This window comes from Trichechus manatus, unplaced genomic scaffold (genome assembly GCF_000243295.1).
Source record: "Trichechus manatus latirostris isolate Lorelei unplaced genomic scaffold, TriManLat1.0 scaffold00028, whole genome shotgun sequence".
Classification (NCBI taxonomy): Eukaryota; Metazoa; Chordata; class Mammalia; order Sirenia; family Trichechidae; genus Trichechus; species Trichechus manatus.
The window spans coordinates 19823427-19836613 of record NW_004443964.1 but is presented as its reverse complement, the minus strand read 5'-3'; the positions used below and the strand labels follow the sequence as shown (position 1 = coordinate 19836613).

The following is a 13187-nucleotide window of genomic DNA, read 5'->3' as shown; positions in this document are numbered from 1 at the left end:
GCCTGGGCTCAGGCCTCTGGCTTCCTCCCCTCCTCTTCCCAGCCTGGAGGTAGCCTACATCTCCAAATCCTCTTTCTCAGTTCCCTTGTCCAGGGTGAAGTGAAAAAGAGAGTAAGCTTTGGCCACACCAACACTTACATACAACTCCTTCCTGCCAGGAGGAGTTCCCAGAGCCCCTTGCAGCACCTCCCGGAGCACATGCTCTGAAAATGAGGTGGGGGGGTTCTTTAACACAGAGTTTCCATATCCCTATGGGGCGGCCTCACCTCTTCTCAGAGAGAAGAATATCATTCACTGTCCAAACGGGAAGTTCAGTGAGGCTTAGGCTTCCTAAGCTTTTATTGACCTCACCATGTGACCTTCTGAGACTTGGTCAGCATCGACCCCAGGTGGTCCCTGTTGACGAGGGGGCTTACTCACTGGCCTCAGAACTAGGACCGAAAGGCCAAATCATCCCCTGCGAAGGGCTTCCACACCCCGCATCCACCCTTGCTCACATGCAGGCTGCCGCATCCATGTCCGCTCACACCCCACTCCACCCACATAAGCCATGTCCTTCTGTCTGTCTCAGTCAACTCTCCATCAACAAGCAGTAAATGCCAAAATGACTTTAACATAAAATAATTTGGGATTGTTCCAGGTGATTTACATCTCAGTAGAAAGCTCCTTTGTTTCTCTGGTGTCCTTGTTAAACCCATTCTCTGCCACGAGGCCATCCCTCTTCTGAGTAACTCCAGGGCAGGGAGTGGGAGTGGCTGGCTCCCCTCAGGTGACCCCACACGGTCTCTGCTGGAGCCCCAGGGGCTCTGAAAGTGTCAACTAGTGACTAGCCATCTGGGGACCCTCATAGCCACAGCTTTGTGGAGACTTGCTTCTGGGCGACCAGCCCTTGCTGCGGGGTATGGTTTTGGCGCTGAGGTCAGTGGGCAGCTCAGGGCCCAGCCTGCCCCCCACCCCGGAGGGTGGCTGTCATGGTGGGGCTGCACACCAGCCCCCAGACCTGGTTCTGAGCCCTGGAGCCCGTTAGACCTCCTGTGTGTGTCCAAGTCTGGGCGAGCTGGCTGAGACGCTAACCTGCCCCAGAGCTCTGCCGTGCCGCCTGCCTGTCCTGCTGGTGTCCTTTCTCCTCTCTGTAAAAAACTCAAACGTCCAGGCCACTTGGTGTGTCCAGGTGCCCACTGAGTTCCCTGAGCGGCTGAGCTGGGCTGGTCCCGCTTGCTGACCCAAATTGCCCTCGTTGTGGGGGCTAGGGTTTGGTTTTTGCCAGAGCTTCTCCTGGGTTAAAGCCTGCCTGTCAGTCCTAACACCACTCTCTCCTCTCGGAAGCCAAGCAGATACAGCCATCTTGCCTTTCTAACGAGACTTGTTCAAATAGATGCTGCGCATGCAGACCGATCCTTTATCGCCAGTGAATGTGACCTGTCACTTTCACATCAGGAGGTGGTGTGATTCTTTTTGGCCTTTGAGTGGTGTTTGCTAAACATGGCGTGGAACCTGCATGATGACAAGATGTCCCTCCTTTTGGCTGAGGTCTTTTGTCCTTTGGGGATTGAAGACACTTTAATCCCACAGTTATTTTGTGGCGACCCTGCTCCCTTGGGGCAGAGTTAGCAGAATTCCAAAAGCACACTTTCCACCATGACTAGGTTGTACTTCCTTGTGGAAGACGGAAGCCACCGTCTGAGCACAGCCCGGGCTTATACGGCTGCTTTTCATTGAGTTACACCCATAAAATAATTCTACTTTATTCTCTTCATCTCTCTGTCTGTCTCTCTTTCTTATTCTCTCTCACCTCCAGGTGCAAATAGTCTACAAACCAGTTGACCTGAGCAAGGTGACCTCCAAGTGTGGCTCATTAGGCAACATCCATCATAAACCAGGTAGCCCTTTTGGAAGGGGAGGGCAGGCAGAAGGGTGCTGAGGGTGGGACAGGATTATGTGGTGGAGCTTTCTTCAATGCCTTCTCCTGAAGTGGCTGGGAAGGATTTGTCTGATGGCCATCAAAGGGAGTGTTGAGGGTGGAATTCGCTCCTGAGCAGGGCCATGATGGCCGAGACAAGGTGAGGAAGGAAGGGAGTTGCTGGTCTTCAGCCTGACCTGTGACTCTCCAAGCAGGATGTGTACTTGGTCCTCAGTTAGCATGGGAGGTATTTCACGAAATGTACCAGCTACAACATGGTCCCCCGGGCCGTAGCCATGCCCCTACTGTGACTTTGTTCAAACAGAAAATGATGCTATTTGAGCTCCCCCACCCCGTGCTTACCCCTCCCATCCCATGTTGTTGTTAGGTTCTGACTCACAGTGACCTTACGTACAACAGCATGAAACACTGCCCGGTCCTGCAGCATCCTCACAATCGTTGCTATGTTTGAGCCCATTGTTACAGCCAGTGTGTCAGTCCATCTCATTGAGGGTCTTCCTTTTATCGATGACCCTCTACCTTACCAAGCATGATGTCCTTCTCCAGGGACTGGTCCCTCCTGATAACATGTCCAAAATATGTGAAATGAAGTCTCGCCATCCTCGCTTCCAAGGAGCACTCTGGCTGTACTTCTTCCAAGACAGACTTGTTCGTTCTTCTGGCAGTCCATGGTATATTCAGTATTCTTCGCCGACACCATAATTCAAAGGCATCGATTCTTCTTCAGTCTTCTTTATTCATTGTCCAGCTTTCACATGCATATGAGGCGATTGAAAATACTATGGCTTGGATCAGGTGCATCTTAGTCCTTAAAGTGACATCTTTGCTGTTTAGCACTTTAATGAGGTCTTTTACTGTGTAGAAATTAGCACTGTCTATTAATCTTTCTGCAATGATGGAAATGTTCTCTATCTACAGTATCTGATGTGGTAGTCACTGACCCTGGGTGGCGCAAATAGTTAAGTGCTTGATTACTAACCAAAAGGTTGGTGGTTTGAACTCATCCAGAGGCGCCTCAGAAGACAGGCCTGGGAGTCTGCTTCCGAAAGGCCATAGCCTTGAAAACCCTATGAAGCAGTTCTACTCTGCGTACATGGGGTTGGCGTGAGTTAGAATCCACTTGATGGCAACTAACAACAACAACCGCGTGTGGCTATTCAGCACTTGAAGTGTGGCTGGTGCAACTCAGGAACTGAACTAATTTGATTTGATAAAAATTTAAATAGCCACGTGTGGCTACTGGCTACCATATTGGAAGCACAGGTATAGATGCTAACTCCCTTCTGGGAGTCTCAAGCAGGGACTCCAGCCTTAGTCGGGCCCTGTTCAAGGCAGAGGTCTTGAGCCACTTCTGTTGGAAGACAAGGTCATCAGAAGCATAGTCCAGAATGTGTCTAATCATTTTCTGTCTCCCTTGGACATTTTGTGAGAGTTTGGTCTCCCAGTGGAAACTACCTCACAACTGGTGCCCATCCTACCACGTTCTTTCTTCAGAGAGCAGCTTTGTTCAGTGGCTTTAATCCTTTTCAGAAAGTAATCTAAATTTTCTCTTCCTCATGCCACGTCTCCCACGCTTGGGCGTGGCACCGAGTGCCCAAGAAGGGCGAAGGGATCACAGCCTTTCCTTCTTCAGTGTGCATTTTGTCATTCAGTTTTATTCCGAGGTCTTGTGGGGCTGTGGTTGACAGAGTGTTGACATAGAAAGACTTCACTTATTGGGGCGTAACCAATTCAGAGTTAGGATAATTTATCCTAGACTGACTGTGATTTACCTTTGCATTATCTAAGAAGGATGAGTTGGCCAAGTAAATATTTGATGCACACTTGATTAGAGAGGTGAAGCAAAATGTTTTTGAACCCTTTGGGAGGATTTACTTGTATACAAACCACATTCTAATTTCTACCCTATCGGATAGTGTAGATTTAGAACATTTCTATCATTGCAGAAAGATTTATAGACAGTGCTAATTTCTACACAGTAGATGACTCTCCTCCTAAAGGTTGGTCTCCACTTGGAAACGTTTGCTTAGCCCTGTTCAAGTCAAAGTGCCAGCCTGAGAGCTGTGTCTTGGTCTGAGCCCTCCACTGACCTGTTTTTTGCTGGGCCCCCAGCAGCCCATGGGCACTTTGCTGTGAAGATCTTATTTAGTGCGCGCAAAGGTCCACTGAACCACAGAAAAAGATGGCAGGATGGTATTGTATTGTTTTCTAGGAGGTGGCCAGGTGGAAGTAAAATCTGAGAAGCTGGACTTCAAGGATAGAGTCCAGTCCAAGATCGGTTCCCTGGATAATATCACCCATGTCCCTGGCGGAGGGAATAAAAAGGTAAAGAGGGCAGGGCAGGGAGGGGGCTACGTTTGGGCCTGGTGTTGCCTTGGCTTCCTAGCGCTGCTATTGACAGAAATACTACACATGAGTGGCTGTAAAGAACATAAATGTATTTTTTTCTCACAGTTTAGGAGGCTAGAAATCCAGATTCAGGGCACCGGCTATAGGAGAAGGCTCTCTCTGTCAGCTCTGGGAGAAGATCCTTGTCTCAGCTTCTGTAGCCCCAGCGTTCCGTGGTTCCTTGGCGATCTTTACGCGGCATCTATCTTTCCCCATTTATATTTTCTTCTGTGTCTAATCTCCTCTTTTTGTAACTCAGAAGTGATTAGGTTTTGGCAGGGCCGGATCACCCAATAAACAAGGTACACACAAGCCCAATTATGCCTTCCTACCAATCTGCAATGCACAATTTCACCTGTCCCCCACCATGTCGAAGACGTGGGGGAACCCATGTGACATTGCTCACCAGAGTAGCAAGTAAATACAGTTAAACCTGAGCGTACCTTGCTCAATGCAAAGCGGTGCAGACCGTGTTTACTGGTTAATCCGCCCCTGGTTTAGGACACGCCCTATACTGATAGGGCCTCATTAACAACAACAAAAAGACCTTCTTCCCGAACAGGATGACATCCACAGCTATAAAACCAAACCTGTTGCCATCGAATCGATTCCGACTGACATCAACTCTACAGGACAGAGTAGAACTGCCCCCTAGGGTTTCCAAGGCTGTAATCCTTATGGAAGCCGACTGCCACATCTTTCTCCCCCAGAGCGGCTGGTGGGTTTGAACTGCCAACCTTTTGGTTAGCAGCCAAGCGCTTAACCACTGCACCACCAGGGATCCTTTAGATATAGAAGTTAGGATTTCAACTCATATTTTGGCAGGGGGATACAATTCAACCCATAACAGGTTTTAATCAAGTAAGATGGACAAAGGCTAGTCTAGTTTTCCAAACGGGGAAGAAGGAGGACCCCTGTACTGACTGACTCGATATGATCAGCCCTGTCCAGGGCAGTAGGTCTCAGCCTTAGCTGCCCGCTGCAGTCACCTGGGGAGCGTCAACGTCTTTGCTGCCGGGGCCCCCCCACCCCAGAAGAGTCAGAGTTAATTGGTTTCGGATACCGTCTGGGCACCTGGATTTTTTTAAAGTCCCAGACGATTCTTTAGTGCAGCCAAAAATGAGAACCACTATGCTAGGCCCTGTGGCTTGCAAGCACCCACATAAAGAAGTAGCCATCCCCAAAGCGAGCCTGGTGCATGAGAGGAAGTCGTGGGACATCACCGAATTTTCTAAATGGGTCACGAGAGCAAAACAGTGATGCTGACGATGGCTGTTTCATCGAAGCTTTGGATGGTCTGTCCTAGAAGTGTCCGCGAGGAGGCTTGGGACTGGTCAGATCTCAGCATTCCGGCAGTTTCTAGAGTCTCCAGGTTCTGCTGTTGGTAGCGGTGCACCAAGCAAAAGGTTGGCGGTTTGAACCCACCCAGCGGCTCCACAGGAGAAAGACCTGGTGATCTGCTTCCGTAAAGATCACAGCCGAGAAAACGCTATGGGGAGTGCTACTCTGTCACATGCAGGGTTACCAAGTGTTGGAATCAGCTTCACGCACCTAAAACAGCAGTGGTCTGCATGAGCCTGGGCGGGAGGCCTGGCGGGTGCACCCCTGAGCAGCTCCCTCTGGGCTGGTGGCAGGATGTGGTCTTGTGGTTGCGCATTTGCTCTTCTGCACAAATACAGTGAAGCACCCTGCCTGGGGCTTCCCACCCACCCGGCCCTGCAGTTCTGGCCCTGGCTCGCCTTCCAGCCTTTAGTGCCTCCCGGCAGCTGACTGGGGAGTGGCGGGGGGAAGGGATGTCCCAGAAGAGATGTACCGTCTGAGACCAACCCAGCCTGAGAAAGTACGCTGTCCAGGGTGGCCCTGGTGGTTGGAAGGGCCAGGGTGGCCGGGCCGTCTGTCGCCGCACCATGCTGGGTGGCAGATAGGAGTCCCCCTGCTCTCAGCATGTCCCCGCCGTCCCCTCCTCATCCTTCTCTGCAGCCCAGGCACCATTCTAAACACAGAGAGGCACCCCTTCTTGTGCTGTGGTGAAAGCTGGCAGTGTGGTTTTATGGAGCAGCATTTGCTGGAATCATCTTAAAGCAGAGGCTGCAGACTGAGAACCTGATCCACAGGCAGGGGCCCCAAGGTTGGGGGAGGGCTGCTGCCCCTTGGATGGCCCTGGCCCTCTGGCTCCCTGCAGCTCCCCCTCTGGCCTCCCTGACCCCAAGGTGGACCTAAAGTGGCCATCTACCATCATGCTGTGGCATACATGGCTTCCCAGGTCCAGAAATATTTTCTGGCCTGGGACTCTATTGAAAGTAAGAAAACACAAGATGGGCCAGGAGGCTGCATGCCTTGAGGGAAGTGGGCTTGGGCCCAATTCCTGGGGAAGTGGGGAATCTTATCTGCAAAAGCTATGCTTGTTTCCTTTACCTGCTCCCACCCGGGTTTCAGGCAGGGGCTCCCACCCGGGTTTCAGGCAGGGTCTCCCAGCCCTAGGGAGCTTCAAAGATACAGATGCCTGGTCCCCACCTCCAGAGGGGTGTCATGAAAAAAAAAAAAGTTGCTGTCAAGTGGATTCTGACTCATGGTAACCCCATGTGTGTCAGATAGAACTGCGTGTTCCATAGGGTTTTCAATGGCTGATTTTTCAGATCGCTAGGCCTTTCTTCTGGGTGGACTTGAACCTCCAACCTTTCAGTTAGCAGCCAAGCATGTTAACTGCTTATACCACCCAGGGATTCCCCACCCCTAGAGAGTCTGACTTAGTGGGTCTGGGTGGGGCTGGGCATCGGTAATGGGTGAAGGGAGGATTTTGCATCTGTCTCTGGAAGTTCTTATGCCCTGGGGGAAGTTCTGGGCTTGACTCTGCTCCGAGATGTGACCTGGAAAAGAGCTGCAAGTGCTTTGAGCCTCAGTTTCTCCTTCAGCAAAATGGGATGGAAATACTACATCCCAGAGTTGTTCTGAGACTCAAACAAGAGTCTGTTCTGGAAGGTACTTGGTGTGGTGTAGTCATAGAAGAACACTAGTTAGATCCAAGTCCAAACCTGAACTTCTCAGCTCCTTCTGCTCTGTGTCCCCCACTTTAGGTGGTCACTCAGCGGCCTCCCTCAGGGGCTTCTCTAACTCATCTCTGTGATGGCTCGAAGCCACTGTTCCCAGAGGGTCCCCTCTTTTTCAGCCCCTCATTTCCTTGTGTTGAGCAGAATCACTAAGAAGTGGTAGGACCCATGCCACCTTTAGTTTGGGGGATTTTTGGACATTCCCAGAAATCTGTCATTTTTTCCTTAAGAAACAAAGCTTTTTTAAAAACATGAGCCTAAAAGTTCTTATCAAAGCTTATGTCAAAATGGCCACTCATGCTGAGTGAAATAAGTCAGCCACAAAAGGACGGATATTGTATGATCCCATTTATATGCAATATCTAGAATAGGCAAGCGTATAGAGACCAAAGGAGCACCAGTGGAGCAATGGTAAAGCGCTCAGCTGCTAACCCGAAGGGTGGAAGTTCGAACCTACCCAGCAGCTCTGTGGGAGAAAGACCTGGCAATCTGCTTCCATAAAAATTACAACCAAGAAAACCCTATGAAGCAGTTCTACTCTGTCACATGGGGTTGCTATGAGTTGGAATTGACTCATCGGCACCCAACAACAACATAGAGGTCGTAGTGGTTACCAGAGGTGGACAGGTGGCAGGGAGGAAAGGAGGATTCAGTGCTTAGGGTGAGTTTCTGATAAGGGTGATGGTTGAACATGATGAACATAGTTAATGTTACTGAATTGCACGTATGAAGATTTCTGAAATGGCCAATGTTTTGTTACATACATGTTTACCACAATTAAAAAATGGCTACTCAAATACAACAGTATGAAAGGGTCCTTTTTTCAAAGCAGCGACCCAAAAAATGAACAAAATATGCGTATAGCCTGGTTTCTCTCTACACCCCCATTCAAACTCTCTGCAATAGGGGGGCTCTGCATCTAGGGTCCATGGATTTCTTAAGTAGTGTGGAAAATTATAAACATGCCCATGCCCGTGTATACACATTTTTCTGGTTTCACAAGATGCTCAGAGAGGTCTAGGACCCAAAACAGGTTGAAAACTGCTGAGCTTGTTTTCATCGGAGAGAGACTGTGTCAGCCACTTCAGGAGAGAATCAATATGTGCTATCACATCTCCAGCTAATGCTTCCTGCTTCTGAGTTTCCTGGATATTCTTTGGAGCTAAGACCTCTGGACCTCCTAGCTATGGCATTGTTTCTCTGTTTTAAAAAGGGCTTTCACATCATCATGTTTTCTAGCACAGGTACCAATGCTGCCCTCAGTTGCTGCCATCTCCACATTCCTCCTCAGTCACTGGCAAAGGGGAGGAATGTGTGTGGCTCATGGCTGGGAAGCAGTGGCCCTGGGGACATCCCTTAATCTCTCTAGCTTCTCCTTCAACACTTTGAGTTGCAACTTGGCAGTGTTTATCAAAACAAAATGTGTACACCTTTTGACCTATCAGTTCCACTTCTAGGGTACACCTTACACGTGTGACATGATGTGTGTACAAGATTATTCATTGCAGTGGTGTTTGTAATAGCAAAGACTGGAACCAACCTAAACATCCATCAATAGGGGAGTAGGTAAATTTTGGTACACCTCATACAATGGTGAGTCGGAACCAACTCAACAGCAACGGGTTTGGTTTTTGGGTTCATACAATGGTATACTATGCAGCCATCAACAAGGAAGAGGATGCTCTTTATGAACCGATAATGGAAAGTATTCAGTTTAAAAACCAAAGGTGTAGAGTATATGTATGTTATCATAGGTATTTATACACACGTTTGTATATGTGTGGAATATATCTGAAAGGTACACAAGAAACTTAGAATGGTCACTGCCTGTGGGGAAGGGAGCTGGGTGGCTGGGAGGCGGTGAAAGGGTTGTACATAAGTGGTTGTTGTTAGGTACTGATGAGTCGATTCCAACTCATAGCTACCCCATGTGACAGAGTAGAACAGTCCCATAGGGTTTTCTAAGCTGTCATCTTTACGGAAGCAGATCGCCAGGTCTTCCTCCTGCACAGCCACAGGGTGGGTTTGGACTGCCAACCTTTCGGTTAGCAGCCAAGCGCTTAACCATTGTGCCACCAGGGCTCCTTGTGTTAAGTAGTAACTACTGAAAAACAATAAAAACAACAGCAGCCCCCACCATAGGCCAGGCCTCAGAGGGCAGTTGGCAGGGCCGCCCCTTGCCCCTGGCCCGCCATTTCACCCTCCCTCTCCTCCTCTTCTGCAGATTGAAACCCACAAGCTGACTTTCCGCGAGAACGCCAAAGCCAAGACAGACCACGGGGCAGAAATCGTGTACAAGTCGCCCGTGGTGTCTGGGGACACATCTCCACGGCACCTCAGCAACGTCTCCTCCACTGGCAGCATCAACATGGTAGACTCGCCCGAGCTCTCCACGCTAGCGGAGGAAGTGTCTGCTTCCCTGGCCAAGCAGGGTTTGTGATCAGGCCCCTGGGGTAGTCCGTAATCGTGGTGGAGAGAAGAGAGAGTGAGAGTGTGTGGGAAAAAAAAAGAATAATGATTTGGCCCTTCACCCTCTGCCCTCCCCCAGCTGCTCCTCACAGATCAGTTGATCGGTTACTCACTTGACCTGCTTTTGTTGCTGGGCTTTGGCTCGGGACTTCAAAACCAGTGATGGGGGATAAAAGCAAATTTCATCTTTCCAAATTGACGGGTGGGTTAATAACAATAAAACATTTAAAAAACAAAACAAAAAACATCGAAAAAGATAGCCACACCCAACATTTCCTTGGACACTTGCTTTTCTTTTTTGTCCCCCTCTGTCTGAGTAGAAGGGGGAGAGGCTCTGAGCACTGCTGCTGGGGAATTTCAAGGGACTGGGGGCGCCGGCCTCCTCTGGCCCCATCCTGGGGGCTTCTCAGAGGCAGCGCAGCAACAAAGGATTGGAAACTTGGTGCCTTTGTGGAGCCGCGGGCAGATAATGTCAATCTTGTGTGAGCAGGATGGGGTAGGGGGTGGGGGAGACAGGCAGGGAGAGGCTGAGGCAGGGGGGTGGGCAGGGGGAGAGAGGGGGTCAGAGGGGAGAGTGTGGAAGAGGGACATGTGAGACAGAGGAGAGAGTCGGTGTGGAGCGACACCGACCGCCAACAGGAAGGGCAAACAGCCCTCGCCCAGGCCTCAGAGGCCATCCTAGCTGGGCCGGCTCTGCTGCAGGCGGTGTGCCCTCTTCTGTGGGTGGCCTGTGGGAGAAGGGTTCCAGGCCCTCCCATACTGTGGAGCAACAGTGGCAGGAGGAGAAGGGAGGTTGATAAGAGGGTGGCTGACCTTGATGTCCTGTGAGCGGCTGGCCTCTTCCTCCCTCCCTGCAGGGTGGGGTTCCTGAGCAGAGGGGCTTCCCTCTGCCCCGCGGAGCCCCCGTTTGAGTTCCGAAGAAGGTTGGAACTACAGCCACGATTTTGGCCACCTCACAGACCTGGGACTTTAGGGCTAACCAGTTCTCTTTGTAAGGACTTGTGCCTCTTGGGGGACATCCGGCTGTTCCCACGCCTGGAGCTCCGGCATCTCTGGAGTGTGCGGGGGCCTGGGAGGTGGGATCCTGAGCCTCCTGTCCCTCCTATGGCCACTGCAGCCACCTGTCTGCCCCACTGTGCCCATGTTGTCTGCTACGCAGAGCCCAGTCACTGCCTGTACCCCTCATTATGTCACCCGTTCCCAAGTTCCCAGCCTCACCGACCCCTTCTCAGTAATGAAGGCTGGGTAGGTGTAGGAGGCACCTATTCTGAACTAAGCGGTGACACCAAGGAAAGTCTCTAGGCACAAGGGTTGGACCTCAGTCTCTCTGAGTTCCTCTCATTCAACTAGTGTCTCCCACACGGAATCTGCTGACCTTATTCCGAGCCCTGCCTGCACCTCCCATGACAGAAAATAGAGCACCCCCAGTGGTGTGAACCAGAAGAGGGCTCAGCAATGACCTGGACATTTCTGCCTTGCTGACTTGGGAGAGAACGTCCCCCTCTGTTGAGCTGGCAGTGGGAAGTTGGGTGTCCTGGTTGCCAGAGATGGAATCAGGATGGGCAGGCAAGACCCCCAGGGCCAGACCACACTCCTTTGGTCCCAACTTCCGCGCCAGCCTGTGTCTTTGAGCCTCCTGCCAGCCAGCTTTCCAGAGGGCCAAGCCACTGCTCAACCCCATATAATCAACCCTCTACACCCCAAAAAGGGGAAGGCACCCCTTTCCCCCCATCAGATATGGTTCTTGCCCCCAGTCCCTGCTGGAAGCAATGCTGTCTGTCCTGCTGGAGCAGCTGAACATATACATAGATGTTGCCTTTCCCTCCCCATCTGCACCCTGTTGCGTTGTAGTTGGATTTGTCTGTTTATGCTTGGATTCAGCAGTGACTATAATAGTGAAAAGAAAAAAAAAAAAAAAAAAAAAGACATATGTAGCTTGAAATGCTTTTGTAAAGAGGTTTCTAACCCACATCCATGGGGGTCCTAGATGTCTCTCACCCCCCACGCTGGGACTCAGCTCCAGGAGGCCAATGTGGCTTTATACTTCTGGGGCATCATTTTTGAAAGGTTTTCATCAGCATCTGGGACCCCACAGAGACCAGATTCTGACATCTGAGGAGAAACCCTTGGCAGAGAAGAAGGCCTGAAACAGGACTAGGGCAGAAGCTGTGGTGCCAGCCCCCTCCCTAGCCTCCCCTGCTTTTCCCTTTGTTGAGGCAGAGCCAGTTTCTCCTGGGAGCAGCGTGTCCCTGTGCTGTGTCCTATGTCTGGCCTGGTTGGCAGCATGAAGATGGTCCTCTCTGGTCACAGCCTGGAGAAGCCCCACAGCAGCACTCATGCGGGTCTTTCAACTCCTTGCATCATGTGAAAAGTGAAACCAGTGCCAGCTGGGGAGAGGCCTGCAGCCCCAGCAGCCTCTAGGCAGCCCACCCCTCAGCCTGGGGTATCTTGCCAAGCTCTCCCTCAGAAGGGATACCAGGCCTCCCCTACCGAGGGGCGTACAGCCACAGGAGGGACCTGAGCTGCCTGACAGGAAGGGCGCCAAGTCAGAGGACACCCTTCCCAGTCTTGGCCAGAGCCCTATCAGCCCTCACCTTGTGCAGGCCCCAAGGGCTGCTCTGGGGGAAGGGAAGCACCTTTGCAAAAACGAGCTGTTTAAACAAAGTCAGCAGCCTCAGGCCCAGTTCTAACACTTCGGGTTTGGGTGTAGTTCAAGGCAATCCTGGGGGGCTGGGCGGTAAGAGTCTGGGGCTTCTCCTCCACGGCTGGAGGCTTCATTTGCAGACAAAGCTTTCTTTGCAAGGAACCATCTGGGCCTAGAACTTTCCACCCTGTGACTCCTCGGTGTTCTGAGTCCTGGCTGCTCTCAGAAGTGCAGGTTTGTGAGGAAGCAGAAGGAAATGTGGTTTAAAGATTTGGTAGCTGTTAAGAAACGTGGCCCTGTCATTGCCGCTGCTGCTTTCGACTGCGTTTCTTCTCACACCTCTTGCTTCCTTGTCCTGCAATTCCTGCGCCTGCTGTCCAGCAGCTGCGCCTTCCTCAGGGGGCTCTAGACTCTCCCTGGTGGGGGCTGAGCTAGCGGGGGCCAGCCTAAAGGTTGCGGTTTAGGGTTATCAGGTCAGTGTGGCAGGTAGGTTGCAAAGGGATGCTGGCCTGACCTTAAATAAAGACAATCTCCCCAGGGCTGGGTGCCCTTCCCCATGTCCCCCACCTCCACAGTCAATGTCCCTTGCATGGGCTAGGATATACACCTGGTTCCTTCCAGCTCTCCATTCACTTTATCAATAGTTCCATTTAAATCAACTTCAGTGGTGAGACTCTGTATCCTGTTTGCGATTGCTTGTTGTGCTGGGGGGGGGGGG

General features: G+C 51.2%; 1 protein-coding gene across 8 annotated transcripts in view; it reads left to right on the top strand.

Moving 5' to 3' along the window:
• Nucleotides 1-10058, top strand: part of MAPT (microtubule associated protein tau) — a 55768-nt gene extending 45710 nt beyond the window's left edge. For 6 of the 8 annotated variants that reach the window (XM_004374257.1, XM_004374254.1, XM_004374255.1 and 3 more), the window contains 3 exons: nucleotides 1799-1880; nucleotides 4134-4246; nucleotides 9581-9796. In XM_004374257.1, the coding sequence (XP_004374314.1) occupies nucleotides 1799-1880; nucleotides 4134-4246; nucleotides 9581-9796 (411 nt within the window). Of the gene's footprint in view, nucleotides 1-1798; nucleotides 1881-4133; nucleotides 4247-9580 lie in introns of all 8 variants that reach the window. The other 2 variants (XM_004374258.1, XM_004374256.1) reach the window with 2 other exon arrangements.
• Nucleotides 10059-13187: the final 3129 nt, after the last annotated feature.